Raw genomic sequence first — 21,665 nt, forward strand, 5'->3', positions numbered from 1 at the left:
TTTTTTCTAGGCATGCTGTGTTTATGTAATACCATCCAACTGCGGCCACAAATGGGCGTTATCTTGCTGGTGGGGGTTACCGTTTTCGCAGACTGGAACGCCCCCTTCTTCTTCCTCGCCTCTTCTGCTGAACTGGCAGCTGTCACTATCCGGATTAATATGTTCAACATTCGCTAGTTAGTTTTTCTGAAACAGGAGCTTCAAAATAAAATCTAGCATCTTGCAACATGAAATCATGGCTTTGCGTAAACATGCACGTAACTTTCTAAAGCCAAGTGCCGTGTTATCTGTACGCATTTTTAAGCTATCACGTATTTTAAGCTAGATTTATTCTGCATGTAAGTCTGCGCCGAAATGAACCATTATGTGTGTGTGTGTGTGTGTGTCCACAATGTAAATGGATTTATGAACGTACTATATTATATTTTTTTGAAAATGGAAAAATGCAGAATCTTTCTTGTGATGGGTAGGTTTAGGGATCAGGGTTGGGTGTAGGCAGTCATTACTGCGATTGACATGGCTAATGAAAATGTTTACAATCAGTTGCAGGGCATTTCCGCTGAACTGGTTGGGGGGGGGAAATCACGCATATGGAAGGGGAAATGACATCATACCCAGTGTGCCTTGAGAAACTCATGGCGATTGGTCAATGAGATGCAGAAACGGCCAATAGGCATTCTTGTTTCATGACGGGACCACCCAAGCCGCAGCTGGACCCTTCACTGTTTATGGGCCACAGTATAACATGTCTTAATATATATATATTTTTTAAATGCCGTATTTGTCTTATATTTGACCTTTATTCTACACCGCTGTCTCCACTGTCCTTTGAAAGGGTTGTTTGTTTCCTGCTTCTATGAAGCCTATCCCTCTGAAAAACACAATGGTCTTAGATTGGTTAGATGGCCAAATGTGGTTTCATATATTTTTATTGGCTGAAGTGCCAAGCACAGTTTGTCCAGAAACGGCACGCCCATTGCCATTACGGGCAGAAGTCACATATGAGGCAGTGTTTATGTTAATAGCAAGGGTTTATGATGTCACCAACCTGGGAAGAAGCTTGTTGTAGTCCAAACTGGCCATTTTTGTAGGCAATAAACTGCCATAACTTTAAAAGAAAATATATCTGCATGCACACATCCAGGTCATGAGTCGAAATTGCAGGCTGCAAGTAAAACTGCATCAAATGTCTGTCGCAGTCTGGCGCACAAGTGCATATAATGTACACAACACGAACATATCGTGAATCAAATGTTATCCAGGGATAATGTGATGATGTAGTGTGTGTGTGTGTGTGTGTGTGTGTGTGTGTGTGTGTGTGTGTGTGTGTGTGTGTGTGTGTGTGTGTGTGTGTGTGTGTGTGTGTGTGTGTGTGTGTGTGTGTGTGTGTATGTGTATGTGTGTGTGTGTGTGTGTGTGCATGGCCGCTCGTGAATCTTAGCTCTGCGCCAGGCACGCCGCCACAAGGTCGGCTGTTTTCGGACAGAATCGGTACAGCGTATCTGTCTTTAATAAATCTGATAAAATCAAAGACTCTTTGGAGATATGATGGGTTCAGTATTATTAGAGTTGTAGTAATCAAGACCGTTCTCGGTCTTAAGACCGTTTTTTGAAGGTCTTGATCTTGTCTCAACCACATTTGTACAATCTCTTTTCTCTGTCTCAGAGTTACAGGACTCTGGATTTTGTTTCAAGGCCACAACTGCTGGGATATTAATAAATTGCCAGTGCATTGTCTGATTTATTGATTAACATCTTTAAAATGTTATTGGGTAATTTAATTTGTTTACATTCATTTGTAACAACTCTTTATAGTTTTTTTTTTTTATTCTAATTATATGTATTGATTAAAAATGTATAATTTCTACGATGGTATGTGGATCTTTATGAATTTAAAGAGTACTGGTCTCGTCCTGGCTTGTCTCAACCCCTCAAAGTCTTGGTCTCAACACACATTTGGTCTCGGATTAGGTGGTCATGACTAGTACTACTCTGGATACTCAAGATTAACACGAAATTGGCAGAAACTGTGTGTGTAATGTACCCTTTAAGCTACTATATGCACTCTTTAGGCACAGTGACAGCTTTTGTACCTTTTTTTCTGAAAGTGCACTCTTAGAATTTAAAAGGTTCTATCGGCGTTACGCATTTGGAACCCCTAAAAGGTTCTATACAGAACCTTTGGGTTAAATCAAAATAACGCTTTAGGGTTCTTTGTAACTAGGAAAAAGGTTCTATATGGAACCATTTAGGGGTTCATCCATTATCATTTGTTTTACCCAATCATATTATTGACAAATATTTCACTGCATTATTCAGTGTATTCAAAAGCATTTATCACAAAGTTAAGATATGGGGGTTAGAAAAATTTATATATTTATCTCAATTTATGTAGTTAATCAATATCACACGAAGAGTGCCATTTCAGTTTTTCTCCTCCAAAAATCAGCATGATTAAAATGTGATATTACTACAACAGTTTAATAAACAATTACTACAAAATGTTGCAGAATAATGTAATATATAAATGAATAATAGCCTAAAGAATCTTTTGACAAAAGGTTTTTTTCTTGTCATTATATAACCTTTTTTTTTAGCATAAAAGGTTATTTGGAGTTGAGTAAAGAACCCCAGCCCCTTTTTCTAAGAGTGTGTAATATATTTTATTATTACACAGAGTTTATTATTATTATTTTTTTTTTACTTAATACTTTATTTAAAATATAAATAAAATAGATTTTGTAATAGATGATTTTTTTTTTGCATAGTTGTATTTTATTATTTGCATGATTTTTACCTCCTCCTGTCCACAACCCAAACATAACAGACCTGTGACCCATTTTAATGTCACAGCCCATCAGCTGAGATTCACTGATCTAGAGGACAGTCTATAAAGTTAAGATATATGATCATAAACCCTGTCTAAGCTGTTATTATCTTATAAAAAATAATTAAACACGAAACCTTAAAAGCACAGTGAGTCTATAGCCTACTGGAAGCATGCATGTCTGATTATTCTATAATTCTGTTTCCATTAAGTGAGTGAATGTGCATATGCCGCCCTATTAAACTACTATCCATTGTCTTTCAAAACAGAAAGTTTTAGATCAGCAATGCAAAGGTGATGAGACTCGTTCATGAACATCAATGCGAGCATGGCAGGTTCACGCGAGCGTCAAAGAAGAACCCCCCTCCTATAAATCTATTGGTGGTGGACTCCAATGCTCTGCTCACGAGGCTGCAGTTCTATTTGGGAAGTTGGCAGCTCGAGGCAGAGGGGCTTTACTCTCGCGACTCTGGAATTATGAACAGCGCTGGTCCGACCAGCATCTTGTTTTAAACATTATTCCCACTGATCTGAGACCATGGAGTTCGGAACCCGCATTTTCATCGCATTCCTCGTTTCCCAGGTAGGCGCGAGAGGTTTCATTCCGTTATGTTAAGGAATATCGCTTGAGCGGCTTTTTAATTTTTTTTTTAAAATTAATTTAGTGTAATTAAAATTGTGAAATTATTTTGTGAGCGCATTGCACGCATTTACAACTCGCCGAGCAGAAGGAGTTGCACTTATAGCTGAATGCAACGACAAAAAGAATAGAGATCAGAGTAATGAAACATGTTTGTTCTTTATTTATATTAATTTGTCACCAGTAGCGATGTCTCTAATGCATTAAACGTTGACATCTGACGTTTAGTCAAGTCCGTTCGTGTGAATCAGTCTAATGCACTGGGTTCAGATGGGTGCAAATCACGAAAACTCAGTCTCAGATCGCATCTATATTCCGCTCAGCTCTGAAGTTGAGCGCTCCTTTGGCTCCCTTCATCAGGAGACATTCACACGACGGGCTGACTCACGGAGCCATTCACCAAAGCCAGTAAATGAGCGAACAAATAAACGATACAAGACTAAAAACAGCCCCTATCTAGACATTTAAGATCAGTAAAACTAAATAAACCATTAACAACCAAATCAAAGATAAGATTCCGTTTACTTCTGAGGGAATTCAAACTCAATGGACAAGATCAACGAATGGCAATCAAACAGAAAATTAGCATTGACATCACCTAGTGTCGCTTTATTCGCTTCAAAACGATACTAATAGATAAATACAATAAGTGGTTGACTGCGTCCCTCTTTAATCGAAGAGCTGAAATGAAATAATCGAAACTGCTAAACGAACTCGACCGACTATTAAAAGAACCGCGCGCTCACTTCAAACAGCTGGAATCAAGTAATGGAGCGTGTGAAGAAGTAAATCGATTCAGTTTAAGGCGGTAGATGTGTATGTGTTTTAAAACATTGAGGCTGGTTTCTAGTTTGTCCTAGATGGACATATGCAGGATCAAGTTTGTTTACCATCTTGGAAATGCAACAAAACAGCTACAAGTGGTCAAGCTGGCTATTGGGACATTTGTAGCTGGTTAACCAGCTGCCAATGACCTTTCACCAACAAACCAGCAGGTCAGCTAGAAACCAGCCACCATTTTCAGCTTCCAGCCGCTTTTTACAAACGCTCACCTTTTGGTCATTTTTTTCACCAGAGGCTGTTAATAATAGACAGTTTATATTGTCTTGTTCTTTGCATGGGCATTACAGTAGTCAGTGACATAGCCAGTTGGGAGTGAAGGAGACACTGTTATGGCGTCTTGCATTTAAAATGCTGATAGCTCATTTGTAAGCTACAGCTCAGCAGTTAATTCCTTGTACATGATAATGAACAACAGGTGTGGTGGTTATTGGTGTTTTTTTCCTCTCACATATTAAATGCCATTACTTTCACAGAAAATGATGGATAATGCTCAAATTCTGTCAGTTCATAGTCCTTAAATGTGACTGCTGTGGCCCTTTGAAAATAACATGCATTTGATGGATGTTTTGTGTTAGATAAACGTTACTATGGATTAGTTATTAGTGTGTAAGGTAATTTATATCTTTCCATGGCCTCAGCATGTGGTATATGCATTATTCACTATTTAATTTAAATACATCTTTACTGTATCACACGGAAAGCTCTAGGGTTTGTGCGCTGGTTAAAAGAAAGACACATTATTCTTGAGAACTTCAATAATTGTAGCATTATGCACTTATTATTAGTACTTATTAGGCATTTGTACTTATTTTAGCTATTCCTAGATGAGTCTCTGCGCTTTTACTTTTATAGTTGTAAAGCATCTCAATGCTTTGAATACTCAGGGAGTCTGTAGAGATTATAACATGTTCTTTTTAACAATTCATTGTAAGCAAGATGTTGTCTTGGTTTACCTCTCCTAATAAACCACCCTAAATAGATTATAGCGTCATACAATGCGCTCTACATGGTTGTCTCGCCCTCTCCATCTACCTGGCCAGTGGTGTAAAATCCCTTTTTTCCCTCTCTGGCTCCGTGTGTGATCAAGTGAGAAGGATCTTATTTATAGTCGTGCAGGTAGGGCGCCAAGTTTCCCTTGCGTATCGGAGCCTGTGAATTTCCCCCTCTATAAATCCCTGTTTCCAAAATGAAACGTTAAGCAGTCGCGAGCCGCTGCAATGATTCAGAATAAGCGTGGCATACCCGTAAGGTGCAGACATTTATCTTTTTCTCTCTCTCCCCTATTGCTTTTGTGTTTTATTTTATTTACTTATCTATTTACCCAGTTCCCCCCAGCATGACGTTAGAAAATGGGAAAAAGAAAGAGAGAAATGGAAGGGAAAATAATTCCCCTCACTTGCTGTAAGATCCCTAAGTGGCAAGGATTGTGTGGGACAGAACATGCTGTCCAATATCTCAGGTAATAGATAAGCCATTGTGGCCGTTTAAAGTTTTGAGAGGATGTTGTTCGCTCCAGGGTGCACATATTGGCTTTAGATCTTAGGCCACACTCAACACTTTTGAATTTCTTTCTGCATCCCTTTACCCCTTGACGTCCTTGTGGTGTGACACTGACGGTGTGCGTTTGATGACTTTGCTGACACTTATGTGTTACTCTGGTGATTCATCAGTCTTAATGAGAGAAAGAGGCGCTGCTTTAGGCTGGTGTCATTTCTATTTATTGCAAGGCCAGGGTAACAGGTGCACATTGCTCCAGCACAAACACACACACACAATCACACTTTCCCTTTAGTCGCAAAGCCTAAAGGCAGTCATGCAGAAGGGCTGGCTTCAGCTGTGTCCACTCTCTGTGTCTAGGGTGCTCATCACCTGCTACAGAGTGCATGTATGTATGTCTATAGTATCCGTGAATGGTGAAGTAAGATAGCTACCCTGTTGCTTGAGATTTTTAATCCATATTCCAATTAATGATGTCAAAAAGCATAGCACCTTAAATATTTAAGTGTTTACTATTTACTCTGTTTAGATTCTTTACTTTACATTAGGATTACCACAAATGCATTATGTTGCAATTTCATGGTTTTCTCAGCAAGGAGGTCAATAAAATATGTAAGACGGGAATGCCGTTACAACATCTTTGATTCAAAATATTGTTGATCTATATCTATTGATTAGCGATAACACATTGGCTTTCTCCATTAGAAGTTGCACAAATTGTAGGGATGCAACGAAGTAGTTCTTGTTAACTAACTAAAGCTTAACCTATTTTAGTTAATGAAAAAAAATATGTATATGTGTGTGTGTGTATATATATATATATATATATATATATATATATATATATATATATATATATATATATATATATATAAATGTATATACATTCTTTTATAAATGTATATTTTTTAAATATCTTATATTTTCATTTTATTTTAAACATATATAACATATAACATATAAAAATAAAAGCTAATTCAAAATATGAATGAATACTATAGTATTAAAATTTTACTAAAATAACAATGGGATACAGCCATATAAAATTCTAGTCGATTCCCAAGGAAACTGGAACTTGGGTGTCAGAACATAATGTAAAGAATAAAAAAATCTATATTTGAAAAAAAAAAATACATGTGTTTCTCTTTGGCTTGCAGAATGGTGTAATTGCTGCATTCACTATAAGCAGGAGCTAACAGTCGACACTAACTTGACCCCTGTGGTCTTCACAATGCCCCTAAGTGACCTTGTACTGAAGCACAGACCGAATTTGGGAGGTATGGTTTCTATTTAACCTTGCAGAGGGACTGTACTGTGACTTACTTTCATTTTTAAAATGTGCCATTAGATGGAAGCTTGTGTTACCAAAGTGAGAAATCTTGATTAATTCGCACACTAGCTATTGAGCACAATATGCTAAATGAAGGTCTGGTAATGATGGAGATAATGAGAGCACCCAGTCATTAGCACTGCAGTGGATCTGAATGGATCGCTCCCTGTGTTGACCCTCCTTTGTGCTCACTACCCATCCTCTACCAAGGTCGCTGCTTTTGCTGCATAGGTTAGGCTTGATTTCTGTCTTAATTGCGCAACTCCTTCAAGGCAGATATGTTGTGCGTGCATGTGGGTTATAGCTGATGGTGAAGAATGTGTGATTACAGAACGTTCCTGGTGGGGATGTTACACTTGTCTACATTCTCAGAGGTCAAGATCCACTGACCTACAGCATCTCTCTTGGCTCCCGGGGTGGGAGCACAGCGCATGTAAGAGCTGTATTGTAAAGGCACAAATTTGCATTTAGCTTATATGTAGACAGTATGTGGTGGAGTAGGCGCTAAGTCAAAAGGCTTGGGTAACGGAAAAAGAGATCAAAGCAGAACGATTTGTTCAGCTTTTTTGGCCTTAAAAACAGACAGGTCGAGATTTATTTAATTGTAGAGACTTTTTAGATTATAAATACTGTAAGTGCTTTGAAGATGTTATACACAGATATACACACACACACACAATCATTCTGAACCCATTTCTTTGTGTTTTCTCCATGTGATTATGGTTTACATAGGGGTACCAGACTCTCCCTTCCCTTCCCTTCCCTTCCCTTCCCTTCCCTTCCCTTCCCTTCCCTTCCCTTCCCTTCCCTTCCCTTCCCTTCCCTTCCCTTCCCTTCCCTTCCCTTCCCTTCCCTTCCCTTCCCTTCCCTTCCCTTCCCTTCCCTTCCCACCCCACCCCACCCCACCCCACCATAAATCTTTCTCAGGTCGTGTCTTCAAAATCACCACCTCTATAGCTAGCCGTTTTGTAGAATTGCATTTTGTTTTTGCATCTATGAAATCAAATATGACACACTGTTACATGTCACATGTCAGGTTTGATATTAGTCGTTTCAGATGTCCATCAAATATTATTGCCTCTTCTGTGTCTCAAATGTCATCTTGCGCTGTCATATTTCCTCTGATAGCTACAGCGGACGGTGTCTTTTTCCTTACCATTGATTATTTTATTTTGGTTTGGGACTTGAGCAAACCTTTCCTTATTTACTTGAATTACATGGCATAAAGTGTCCAGTATATTCTTCAAAGTTTCGCTTTTTGTGTTTTGTGCCAAAAACTGCATGGGGTGAGTAAATGATGACAGAATTTAAATTTCAGGTCAAGATAGGACAATGTGTCCGACAGTTGTTCGCTCGTTTTAACCAAGACCATATCAGCAATTCCAAATCATGCTATGAATGTAACTGATTTGGAGAAGTCTGGGGGAAATAAAAGCTCACTTGTGCTAGAGTTTGCTCCATTTTTGAGTGCAAGAGTTGCATTAGAATCCCCACGCACTGATTTTGCAATAAGAGATCTCATATTGTCAGTTTTCTCATTTCACAAGGTTCTATCCGTCCCAAGTGCCCATCGTTCCCAGTCTATCTTCTCTCTGTTTGCATAGATCATCCCACAATCAGGCAGATAATTGTGAGGAGAGCCTGGATCTTCTAATCCACTTTTCAAACACTGTGTGGCATGCCAGGGCTGCAAAAAGTCCCTGGACTGCCTCTTCCCCCAGAGAGAAGTGCAAATTTGATATAATATTACTGTATTTGCATATCGATTCATAGGCAATTACTGCTGGAATCCTTTCTTTCAGAATATCTAAAACCACCCAGACGGCCTAGTCTGCATTAGCCAATCCAAATATAATTGCAATGACTCATGCAGTAAACATGGACGGCTCTATCTGTGACACTGGATCTCACTAGTTGGAAGCAATAATTAATTGAATTGTGGCGTTTTTCTAACTCTGTGTGTTTGTTGTGCACGGTGACCTGTGGAGCCGGAGGCAATATGGGGATTTGTATCAGAGACATGCACACATACACAGATCTCACAGCGAGAACAGCCGAATGTCACAGTAAACATGATACATGTTTATCTCTAGATGCTTATGCGGCACAATTTTATGTATTAAAGGTACAGAATAGGGTACCAGAATACTAATGGCAGATAAGCAGTGTAACAGTGTAATGGCAGTGTAACAGAAGTGTCCTCCAGTGTGTGTGTGTGTGTGTGTGTGTGTGTGTGTGTGTGTGTGTGTGTGTGTGTGTGGGTGTGTGGGTGTATTTTTTGAGAAAGATGTACGTTGTTGGGTATGATTGATGACAGGAACAGAGATAAATGGAAGACAGAGATCTGATTTGTGATAAGCAGACAGGATGTGCCCTGCAGGCCTGACCACCGCTGTTCTGATCTTTCCATCTTTCATAGTTCATGCACATAAGCATAAATATGTATTTCATAGTCAAGAAAAAACAGAACATATTAGATGAAAGGTCATGAAAAAGTAAATGTTCTAGTTATGCTCTGCTCTGAAATATTTTGACTTTTTCCTATACACAAGGAGTCAATTTTGCTATTTTTATTTTTGATATTTTATTTACCAGTATTGCTTTAGCTTTAGGTTGCTGTTGTGCTTTAGCTGTTAGATCACTTCAACTATAAAACCCCCTCAGAAAGGTTGTCTTCAAATTCATGCCCTTTAAAGCACCACCGCTCTGGCCATTTGCTGCATTTTGCAATGCTTATGCATCCTGCCAACATTTTTATTTTAAATACAGCTTGTCAAGTTAAAAAATCCAGAGAGACCCCTTCTTTCTATTCCATTCGGTTCTAGGTGAATGTGTCTCATGTAAACTGCAATTTGGGGTCAGGTGAGTCCAAAGTCAGCCAAATTATTCAGTTTTTCTTTAATATCGATAAATAGACTACTCACTTACTAATCGTTAGGCTGACTGACTAGTCGATTTTGAAAATATGTCATTTTACACCCTTTTAAGATCGGTTTCATAAAAGCTATCCCAGTCTAAAATGATAGATTGCTTTTCCTCCCTGCATAATCTAATTGGACGGTGATATTGAGTGCTTTGATCTGCTTCATCTTGGCGCGTAGCTGTTTTTTGCATTGATTACGGAAGTTTAAATCAGCCAACTAAACCCTACCTTGGCTGTAATCCTTTATTTTCTTCTTTTGCATTGATCTCTTCCCTATATGGCTCTCACATGGCTGCAGGAGAGCCTAAACCTCAGCTGTGCTGTGACTAACACCTTTTTTCCTTCCTCTAGAGCCGTGTCTCAGATAGGACTTGGGTAACTGGCAGAGATGTGAAGGGACATCAGCTTCCACAGCTCTCTCTCTCTCTCTCTCTCTCTCTCTCTCTCTCTCTCTCTCTCTCTCTCTCTCTCTCTCTCTCTCTCTCTCTCTCTCTCTCTCTCTCTCTCTGCCTCTCTTTTCCTAAGTGTGGCTCACTCTGTTTTCTTTAATTTGCCGTGATTCACAGCAGATCGCCCCAGCTAAGTGCCACATCTGAGAGAGGGCAAATCAATCTCTGCCTTGCAGTCTCGCCTCGCAACCCCCCCTCTCAACACCTGCAGTACTCACTCCCGCCATATAGATGGCGACATAGTGCCAGCAATTCTGAAAGGACACTGCCTTCCACACAAAAAACAATGACAGGTGAGCAAGAGCACCTCTGAGTGAGTTTGTTTGCTAAAGTTCTGTAAGAATGAAGTTTAAACAGTGTATTTGTTTAGAAGAAGATCAACAAGTGTTCAGTGCTGCCGACTTGATGGCCTTTGTTAGAGTTATACTGTAAGACAGACCTTTGGATTTATTGTACTTGATGGAGCTGTTGAGTAAGAAGAATGTGCTTTTTCATGGCTTGGCTCTTCTGAGGGCTAAAGTTCAACTGCCTCGCTGTAAATGCAATCAATGCCTCATTCTTTTCTTCACGGTGGAACGGAAAAGTGTGTGTGAGTACAACAACTTGCTAGAGCAAATTTAGTCGCCTCTTTAGCTTTATTCGTTCAGCACGGCAAGTGTATTTTGACACATTTTTTTTGTAATTATTATTCTTTGCACCACTAAGCGATCTTTAATCATTCCAAAAAAAATAAAAAATAAAATTCTTACATTGTCTAACTATTCAGTCACGTAGAATACAAAGACATAACTATGACCACCGAGTTGGGGCATGGGTTTTTCCCTACAAAGGAATTAAATAAAAGATTTAAAGTGATTTTAAAATAGAAAGAAGAACATTAAAACTTATTGTAAACTTGTATGCACAATATGCCGAAAACGGCTCTACATGTTACATTTCAGTTTACAATGGCAAAATTTGTCACACAGATATAGCATCTCTGGTATTTCTGTTTTATAGTTCTGTTTTATATTAAAACAATAGAAAAATATCTTACCTTGCACTTGTGTTGTCAAAAAACATCAATGTTTATTATCAATGTGTATTAATACTGAAATATCTGTTCCTGGAGTTTTGATACACCAGCCGATCCACATTCTGTATTGCAACTGTTTAGACTCAGCAGACCTGGAGTGTCTGCTGAGCCGTGTCAAATGGTGTCTCCTCCGAATTTGCCTCACTTGCACGACATGCTCAAAACCCGTCTTCGGCGCAATAATTCCGATCTTTCATGTATTCATACTCTTGTGTAATCGACGCCCCATCCTAAATAAATCTGTCTCTTCCGTGATACCCTGAAAATTTTGAATAATCCGATCTAATATGATTTCCGAACTGTAAGGTTGCCAGAATAATAATCTTACACGGTGTGTTCATGGACCAGAGGAGAACTGGCACCCCGACTGAGTCTGGTTTCTCCCAAGGTTTATTTTTCTCCATCACGCCCTGATGGAGTTTTGGTTCCTTGCCACTGTCGCCTTTGGCTTGGCTTGCTCAGTTGGGGACACTAAAAATATGATTAAAGTTATTCAACTTATTATACAAATAAAATGTATGAATTAGGTCTTATTTAATTCTATAAACTATAATACTGATCTGCCAACATTGTCGCTATATGATAAATTAAAATAAGCTGATAACATCACTGTTTTCTCCAGTACGACTGTACAGCCAAATCTAATTTTGTCGCAATATTATCCTGTTTGACACTGTGAAGCTGCTTTGACACAATCGTGATTGTAAAAGCGCTATATAAATAAAGTTGATTGATTGACTCGATTTGTGTGTCCACGCCACTTTTTAGTTTTCCGGAATATCTGCTTTGGTTTCTATGACAATGACGTTGCATTGGCGTAAGCCTAAAAAAGCAATGACAACTGCAACACAGAGGGGTTTCGCAATATAAATGTTGTCTTATTTATAACATGACATTGTGTAGCCGTGGCACTCTCGACTACTTCACATTGGAGAGTTCACACTTTCTTAATCCAATCGGATTTCAATCGAATATGCACAAAATGTATGCACAATATGCAGTCTGAATGTAGCCTAGGCGGCTTGCACATAAAGCCACCTGTCAAACAGCTTGCAAGTACCAATTTGACGTATTTTTCCTGGCGTATTGCGCTTAAACGGTTAAACACTCACAAAATGATGTCAAAATGCAGATTTTGCAGTCTACCCAGTTAAACACAGTCAGTTTTGGAATGTAAATAGTTAAGAGAAAATGCATTTTGTGTACCAGTATATTGAATTTGTGTAGCTCTTAAAGTGACAGCAGCCTAATTTAACTGCTGTCTGTCATGTTAATCAAAGAAAAAAGGACAAAGAGAAAATAACTCGCTGCTCTTGACTTTAGTAACTTTAATTGTAATTATTAATCTGTATTCATTTAAAAAAAAAAAACTGTTCAGTGTTATTTTCCATTTGATTTCTTTTTATTCTGTACTATTTCTTGCCTGGATACTACTGTTAGACCCACCTGTTTCATTTATCCCTTTATTCTGTTGTATTTTTTGTGCTACTGTTTGCAATTTGTTTCTTTTTCTTATTGTATTACTGTTTATTTGTCGTTTTTTGTAAATGTAGTTTAATGATTCAAATTAAGCCTCCCTGTGCTTTCTGTAAGTTAATACAAAATTACGGCGGTAAAATTATGACTTGCATATGTTAGTTTTCCCCATGGCATCAAAAATGGTATCATATCGAAGCTGGAAATTCCAGTATCATCACAACATACATTGTAGCGTTCCACCATTAAAACTGAAGTGTTGTGCTGAAATTCATGTTTGGCTACTGTAAACAATAAAGCCAGCCTTCTTTGAGTAATCTCAGTAATTTTGACTTTGACAAGCCTAAAAATGTGTGTACACCTGTGCATTCCATGCAAATGCATGTTGAGTTTATTGAGGTATGCAAATACATTAGCAGCAAAAAGGAAAATAAATGTTTCAGGGACATAATTGAAGGGAATGAAACACCCTACTAAGCTTCTCTCTCATAAAGACGCAACCTCCTTTGAAGCATTTCTAAGAAAAGAAGACAAATCCTCTATCCCGAGAAACCTTTTCTGCTCCACTACAAAAACTGGCATGATGCTGATGTGGCAGGGAGCGATTGTTGATTACCGTATCAGAAATCTCAGTGTTTAAGCGGCTTTCGGGACTATTTTTGGGAAAGGCTGCTGTTGTTGTAGATGATTGAATGGGAACGTATGGACACAGTTTTGATGTGCATTTCTGTAGTTGGGTGTCAGGCGAATTGGCCCTCATCCTCTTAACCTGTCACCCACATGAACACGCAGCATGGTGCGGTTCTCTCGTACACTTCTTCTTTCTCTGTGCATCTGTCTCTTTCGGTCTTCAGTTGAGTCGCAGAAAGTCTCTAGAGGCACAGATTAGTTTCTGCGAAGGCTTTATAATCAGAACTTTTGAAAGGCTTGACAGCGCTGTGAAGACCTCATTAGACCTTGAAATAAAGTAGAATGGATGTACTTTACTAAAAGTATTAAAGTAAGGAGTCTGGATACTTTAGAAACATTTCTCAGTTTTTTTCTCTCCGACGGGTAAACAAGTGACAAGAACAAAGGATCCTTTGTATTCGCTTGATGAATCAGACATCACTACTGAAGTGCAAATTAATATTGTCTGAACTTCACAAGTATCTAATGCAGAAAGCAAATGCTCCCATTAAAAGGAAGCTGATATTTGTCTTGTGAAATATATAGACATAGACATTTCAAAGCTGGGTTAACATGTACAGTGGTGTTTTGCTTCAAGATTGGACTTGGTTTGGATGTCATTTTTTATATCAAATGTAATTCCTGGTACATTTCAATATTTTAGCAGATAAAAGTATAACATTGTGCTGTTTATCTGCTAAATGTAAATGTGCATAGGATATTTTGAACGAATGACCAGGAATCTAAATCAGTACTATTGATTTTTAATGGCCCGCATAGATTAAGGTTCATTGATTTCTAAACAAATCATTTTTGTTGCAGATTGGCCACCATTTACTTGGTGTCTATATTTCTGCCCCATGACACATACGTAATGCCTATTAATATTTATAAAAGTAGTGTTTTCTTACTGTAAAACATTGTAAGGCATAGTGCATTATGTATTTTTTAAAAGCAAAAGTGTGGCGTTTGTGACACTTTATGCACTCAAAGATTGCAGTTTTATGTAGTGCAAGGTGATGGGCTAAAAATGCTAAAGCTAATGGAAATGCATTAGGTTAGTTTGAAATGTAATTTCCGGAACTGGAAAATGCTTTCATGTGGGCCTTGTAAAAAAAAAAAAACTTGTGTTCCAATATTGTAATGGCACTACTCTTCTAAAATTCCTATACTACATAGAGTACATATATCGCTTTCAATCATTGTTTTTTTCTGACTAATGATTGGGTGAGTTATCAATTGAACAGGACTTTGCATCAAATGGCCAATAGTTTGATGATATTAAATAAAATCTGTTTAACATTCATAATCTTATTTTGTTCATATTGGTACAGTGCAAAAATTATTACTGGAGTACGTTTTAAAAGAAAATACAATTTCAGCTAGGTCAAAATTTCACATTTAATTAAATGTGTTACTTGCCGTTTCTTTATAATTAATTGTACAATTAAGATATCTCTAATTGAAAAGAATGTTGTTTCTACTTTTTCAGTGTATTTGTTTATTATTAACTCTTTCCCCATCATCGTTTAAAAAAAAAGTTGCCACTGTGATGCCACTGTTGTCACAGTTTTGACTATTTTCACAAAAATGTAACAGCCCATAGAATATTTTGTTTTATGAATATCCGAGAAAACATTATATCAAAAGAAAGAGCTGACCCTCTTCTTTAAAAAACAACAACAACAACCTTTTATTCTAGATTTATGCATTCCTTTTTTATCAACACTTGAATATGGGTAAGTTTCATAAAAAAAAGTAGCATTTTGAACAAAAAGCTGAGAAAATCACGCTTTTGTCAAAGACTGTATCCAGATCAGATTCAGAGCGATGATCAAACACAGATGAAGTAGAGTCAGTCAACACCCCTAATTCTTAAACAGTCCTGTAGCTCGTCGTGGGCCCACATGTCATTCAGTAACATTAGATAGTTTTGATTTATATGATGTTTAATATTGATGATAACTTTATTTTGCATACATCTGCCTCTTCTGAATGAATACTGAATATCCTGATCAAAACACACACGAGGAATACGCAGTAAAACAAGTGATCATATGCAAGCATATGCATCTGCTTACATGTGATTTCTTGTTTTACTGCGTCTTCCCTGCATCTGTTTTTAACAGGATATTTAGTATTCATTCAGAAGATGCATAATAGCACCCCCTTAGCATCTAACAGTGGAAATACAGAAAAACACAAAATTCTGTGTTTTGTGGGAAAGCGTTTTCTCACAAATAATGGAAAAATTCTGTGTTTTTGTGTGGAAAGAGTTAAAGTACCATTCTTTGCCTGGTCAGATATTTTATTTTTTAGATAGTTTAAGATGATTTTGGACTGCTTTTTGCACACACACACATACATGCTTACATCTGGTTTTCATGTTTTATGGGGACTTTCCATAGACAATGATTTTTAAACTGTACAAACTGTATATTATACCCCTAAACCTACCCCATCACAGAAAAGTATGATTTATTAGCTGTTGTCCGATCAAGGACAAGGATTTTGGATATTGGCATCTTTGTGAGAACATTTAGTCTCCATAACGAAGGGTTTTCCAGCCCCCAACACACACACACACACACACACACACACACACACACACACACACACACACACACACACACACACACACACACACACACACACACACACACACTGGGTTACCATGTTGTATGTGGACTTTCCATATACATAATGCTATTATACTGTACAAATTGTATACTCTGTTCCATAACCCTAAACACAACTCTTCACAATGTCACACAACGATTCACAATGTACTGCACCTCATGGTGACCATGAGTGACCATCTGGTTAACTATCTTTGTGGGGTTCCATAAACATAATGGTTTTTATACCATACAAACATTCTACATTCTATCCCCCTACTCAGCCCTGCCCTTAAACCTACCCATCACAGGAAACATTCTACCTTTTTACTTACTTAAAAAAAACTAATGTATGATTTTTGAGCCTTTTGAAAAGTGGGGACCGCTAGCTGATCCCCACAATATAGGTGATCTCAGGTTTTACTATTCTTATGGGGACATTTGGTCCCCAGAATGTAATATAAACAAGGGCACACACACACACATTTATATATCTGAGAAAATATGTTGTTGTTATTAAGTGACATCTGTGCTTTACCATTTCTAAAAACACCTTCTGGACACATGCATTTACAGTGTAGAATATTTGTTTTTGTGATTTACCTCACTCTGTTTCCCTTTAGACCCAGAGGCACATATGATTATCTGGTTTGAGCAAGCCCATCTGCAAAGTTTTGATTGTGTAGGTGGGATTCCTGAAAATATGTATTGCATTAGATTTGGTTTTCATTAGAATTTCATGTCTTGGCTGTCATATCCTGCACGCTTTGCTGGACGCAATTTTACGCTCCTTTGGACCCACATGGACGGGCTGATCCCCACCTCTCATTTTGCCAGCTATCATACTGTCCAAGCGTCACACGAGCTAGACGGTTAGCAGCATCTCTCTATCTTGCTCCGGCAATACAGATGGCACGTGTCACGGCCTCTGTCAACTTTTAAGACTCACAAAATACACAAAACCATCAATCTACGCAAGCATCCAAGATTGTTTATCCTTCTGTGCTTTGACTGAATCAATGGGAGATAATTTGGCGTGTCATAATGCTAATAGAATACGAGATGGACAGCACGGAGCAGGGAACAAAATATCATCCTCACCCAATCCTCATTGAAATGCCACAGGGTCCTGTTTGCTTAACAAGGCAAATACGGGCTGATTGTCAGACAGAGTGAAAGTTAACCTTCACAGCACATCTTCAAACAATGAACTCTGTAACTAATTTATAGCCTTACGCGTACGGATGTGTGAATTCTTGTGTTGCCGGCAATTAAACTTTGCCAGGTTCTCTGTTGTAACCGTAATGCTCACTACATTTTTCCACATTTGATCGACGGAGCGTGCACATCGGCCGTATGGTTCACGAACACAAGCTTCTGTCGTCTCAATTTTACATTAATCTCTTCCAATTAAACCCTGTTTTGCATTCTCATGTATTTCAGAGACCGTACCAATCTGCAAATTTCTACATTAGTGACAGAGATTCCCCTCTGAGCCATCATACCCTACTGACATCCTTTCGCCACGTAAAAGTCAAGGAAGAAAATCAGACACTTTGTCTAATTCTAAATCTGCTCATTTAGTCCTTTACCAAAATAAGTATCTGGGGGCGACACAGCTGTTGTACCATCTATCAAATGGCTCTGGTGGTGGAGAGTTTTGGCTGTAGGGCTGATGGGCACGTGGTGATTGTGTCCTGAAGTGCCCAAATAATGACACAGCTGTTGCCGTATGCCTTTTTTAAAAATTGAGATTGTGCCAGTGGCATTTCCAGCTGTCAGTGTACACCCTGTTGTTAGTGACCCTCACCTCCCTCTTGAGTTTTACAGAAAGAGCCTGCGTGTGGGAGAATGTGGGCATGTGTTCGTGGCACTTGCATTCGCTGGCTGTGTATTTTTGGTACAATTTAATGAATTCGGATTAAGCTGGGCAACTGCAGATACACTTTTATTTGTAATTAGGAAGCAGCCTAATGATGAGAGACATATTGTATATCAGGGCTGTTATTATTAATTATCAATCTTAGGGATGCTAGACAGGATATTATTTTAACAATCTATTTTCTACCTTTTTGGGCCCTGATAGTGGTCAATGTGTTGCTGTCTATGTGGGGTCAGAAAGCTCTCATTTTTCACCAAAAATATCTTCATTTGTATTCTGAATAGGTCTTACAGGTTTAAAATGACATGAGGGTGAGTAATCAATGACAGCATTTTCATTTTTGGAGTGAACTATCCCCTTAAAGGCGAAATGTGGAATTTCTGAACCAATAGTAGCACCAACATTATGTTTAATACATGAGGACCTGTACTTCAGTCCAATAGAATATCAGAATGGACTGGGCTATCTGGTGCAGCTCATTTATAGTTATTTCTTCACTGTAAATTATGGTATTACAATGCAATATATGATGTTTCATTAACAAAGTTCGGGAGGAGCACGTTTAATTGCTCTATCCAATCATGCTGCCGTTCCAACTAGCTGTCAGCAATCAGTAATCAACATGTCTACTAATCAGCTCAAGCGGAGGATCACATAAATACCCAGTCAACTCACCAATGTTCCTTGACAGGTTTTCAGCATCCCTCCACAACCCTGTCTTCCACAGCCTGGTTCAGACTACACAATATTTTTGTCTGTTACGATAGTCACTGTGTCAGATTGGTTACTTCTAAAATCTTGTCGTGTCCTGGACAAGAAACATGTCAGACTACATGTTGCTACTCGACCAATCATCACTTGCTGTCATGACGCGCATAATGTCATTGACTTCCAGAAACAAGAGCATAAACAAACAATGTCTGAAGCAGTGTGTTTTGTAGCCTACTGTCAGTAGTTTAAAGTAACGAATTACAAATACTCTTGTTACTGTAATTGAGTAGTTTTTCTCAGGAATTGTACTTTTTGAGGTAGTTTAAAAACAGTGTACTTATACTTTTACTTGAGTAGATTTTAAGTGCTTATCGGTACTTTTACTGTACTATTACTGCGTAACCTGCCATCGCTACATTTAGGGCTGGGACGGTATGGATTTTTTCTTACCGTGGTTGAAAAGCAAGAAATTCCCGCGGTTCAGTAGGTAAACCAATTTTAAACCCGTAGTGCCACGCCCCCTGTTGCGCGTCTTGTTGTGAGTGCGAAACAGCCTAATCTTCTTCTATAGTTTGCTCTGTAAATTAAATTGAGAGTATAACTAATGTATATATGCTACTTTGATAAATTAAAATAAGTTGATAACATCACTGTTTTCTCCAGAAGACTGTACAGCCAAATCAAATTTTGTTGCAATATTGTCCTGTTTAACACTGGGAAGCTGCTTTGAAACAATCATCATTGTAAAAGCGCTATATATATATATATAATATAGCCTAATTTTAAAATAATAAACGTTCAAACATCCATTTCATAAGCATGTATGTTTATTTTCTGTCAGTAAAACAACACACTACAACCTGTAAAACATTGAAATGATTATAAGTATATAATGGTAATCTTAAGAATATAAGAAAATTAAATATTTGTTAAAAAAATATTTGTTTAATAGCCTATTTCCCCGCAAAGATGTGGCATGTCGCTCTGCACTTTGATATGAATGTGGCACACGAGCTGGATAGATACCTTCTCGAGTATCTTCGTCTTCATGTTTTCTCCTGATGTTGCAAAGCAACACTTGTAAATCGTCTGAAGAGCGAGTTGTATCTTCCACAGGGTCAAGACATTTAGGCTATGTTTGATTATGCACTGCTAGAGAAAACGTAAGTAAAATCGCTGCGTGTGAACTCCTACAGTGTTTTTCTACATTACCACAGTAAAAGATGTGAATGGGTATAATAGACTTAAGCAAACGAAAGGAAGAAATGTTTAAAATTCCCTGCGAAAATGAGTACAACGCGAGTGAAGAAACAAGATGTCCTGTAGGATAAAATGGATTAACGTTAGGCCTATTGTTAAAGGGGTGATGAACTGAGAAATCAACATTGCCTTGAGCTTTTGATATATAAAAGGTCATGGTAATATAAGAATACCCTGTAAGTTTCAGAGCTGAAAACTTCCTTGTTAGTCAAAGAAAACCTTTTATAGACACCAGGCTCAGCAAACGGTCCTGTGTTTCATACTTACGTCACTGCGTGATGAAACACCACCTATACAGAACATGTAATTTAGTAGCCCCGCCCACCGACTCATGGAGCTGTAAGGTTGATCACAAGCCAGCAGCAATAAACATGTGGAAGAAGATAGCAAGCAAGATATTGTGGAAGAACACAGTCGCTGCATAAGCTTCCTTCGGATCATAATATTAGGAATGTGGGATACTTCATTTATTTTTAATGAAGTTCCAGCTCATGTGGGGAACACAGTGGTGCTCACTTCAGTTCACTGCAGAATCATTTGTTAACAAATCTCTGGTCGATGCTGGATTTGGATCCGACAGGAATGGTGCAACACACGTATGTGAGTAAAATGGGTTTTTATATGTAATAGTATTATTGCCTTGTTATAGATTGTTTTGCTTATGTTTACGTGTCTAACAGAGCATACATTTAACACGCTGGACTCCGTGTTCCACCGGCAGGCCGATGAATCTCATTACATTCCGTTCTTGTTCTGCTATTCTCTTTTTTCAACATGCTAGTCTTTCTGTCGTGACGTCATGAACTATCGCAGATGTGTATTCAGTTGTCGTATACTATGCCAGAGTATATGAGATGAAACTATCAATTCTTGCGTCCCGACATCCATTGTCGTTTACGAATCCCTACGACCCCGTGACGTCAAACGGATCGTGCCAAATTCGGGCTAAAATTGTGTAGTCTGAACCAGGCATAAGAGATAAAAAAGATACCGGGGGAGTACTCTGGGTTCGGGCCTAATACCGAGCTCGGAGCCCTCTCCTCAGGCAACACGCCAAATGTGCATACTATTTATTCTATCAGGCTTATTTGTAAGTGTGAACTTGTGAAATATATATTTTGCCAATTTGGCCATTTCTAATTATGGGAAGGGCAGGGGGACTTGGTGGTTACGGCCCTGGTTACCAATAACAACACTGATCACTCAGTTTTTTAACTGGGTTATGTGATAAATGTACATTTAGATAAGCATATTCCCAGTTGCTTTGTACTTGGGCTATAGACCAAGTTGTTGCTCGTGGCATCCATAGTTTCATAATTGCAGAGGAGACATTTTGTAGCCACTTTAGCCCACATGGCTTAATGCAGCAGAAACAATGGCCATTAAACATGTCCAGGGTGAGAGATTCTCTAGATGTCTCTGGCTGTTATTTTTAGACTTGTGTGAACAGTGTATGCGAATGCTC

At 38.3% G+C, this 21,665-nt stretch overlaps 1 protein-coding gene across 1 annotated transcript in view; it reads left to right on the plus strand.

The window, feature by feature from the left end:
• The first annotated feature begins 3,233 nt into the window (after window positions 1-3,233).
• Window positions 3,234-21,665, plus strand: part of cdh13 (cadherin 13, H-cadherin (heart)) — a 486,341-nt gene continuing 467,909 nt past the window's right edge. The window contains exon 1 of the mRNA XM_067420253.1: window positions 3,234-3,410. Coding sequence (XP_067276354.1) covers window positions 3,366-3,410 — 45 coding nt within the window. The 5' untranslated portion in view covers window positions 3,234-3,365. The remainder of the gene's footprint in view (window positions 3,411-21,665) is intronic.

Source organism: Pseudorasbora parva, chromosome 16 (genome assembly GCF_024679245.1).
Source record: "Pseudorasbora parva isolate DD20220531a chromosome 16, ASM2467924v1, whole genome shotgun sequence".
NCBI lineage: Eukaryota > Metazoa > Chordata > Actinopteri > Cypriniformes > Gobionidae > Pseudorasbora > Pseudorasbora parva.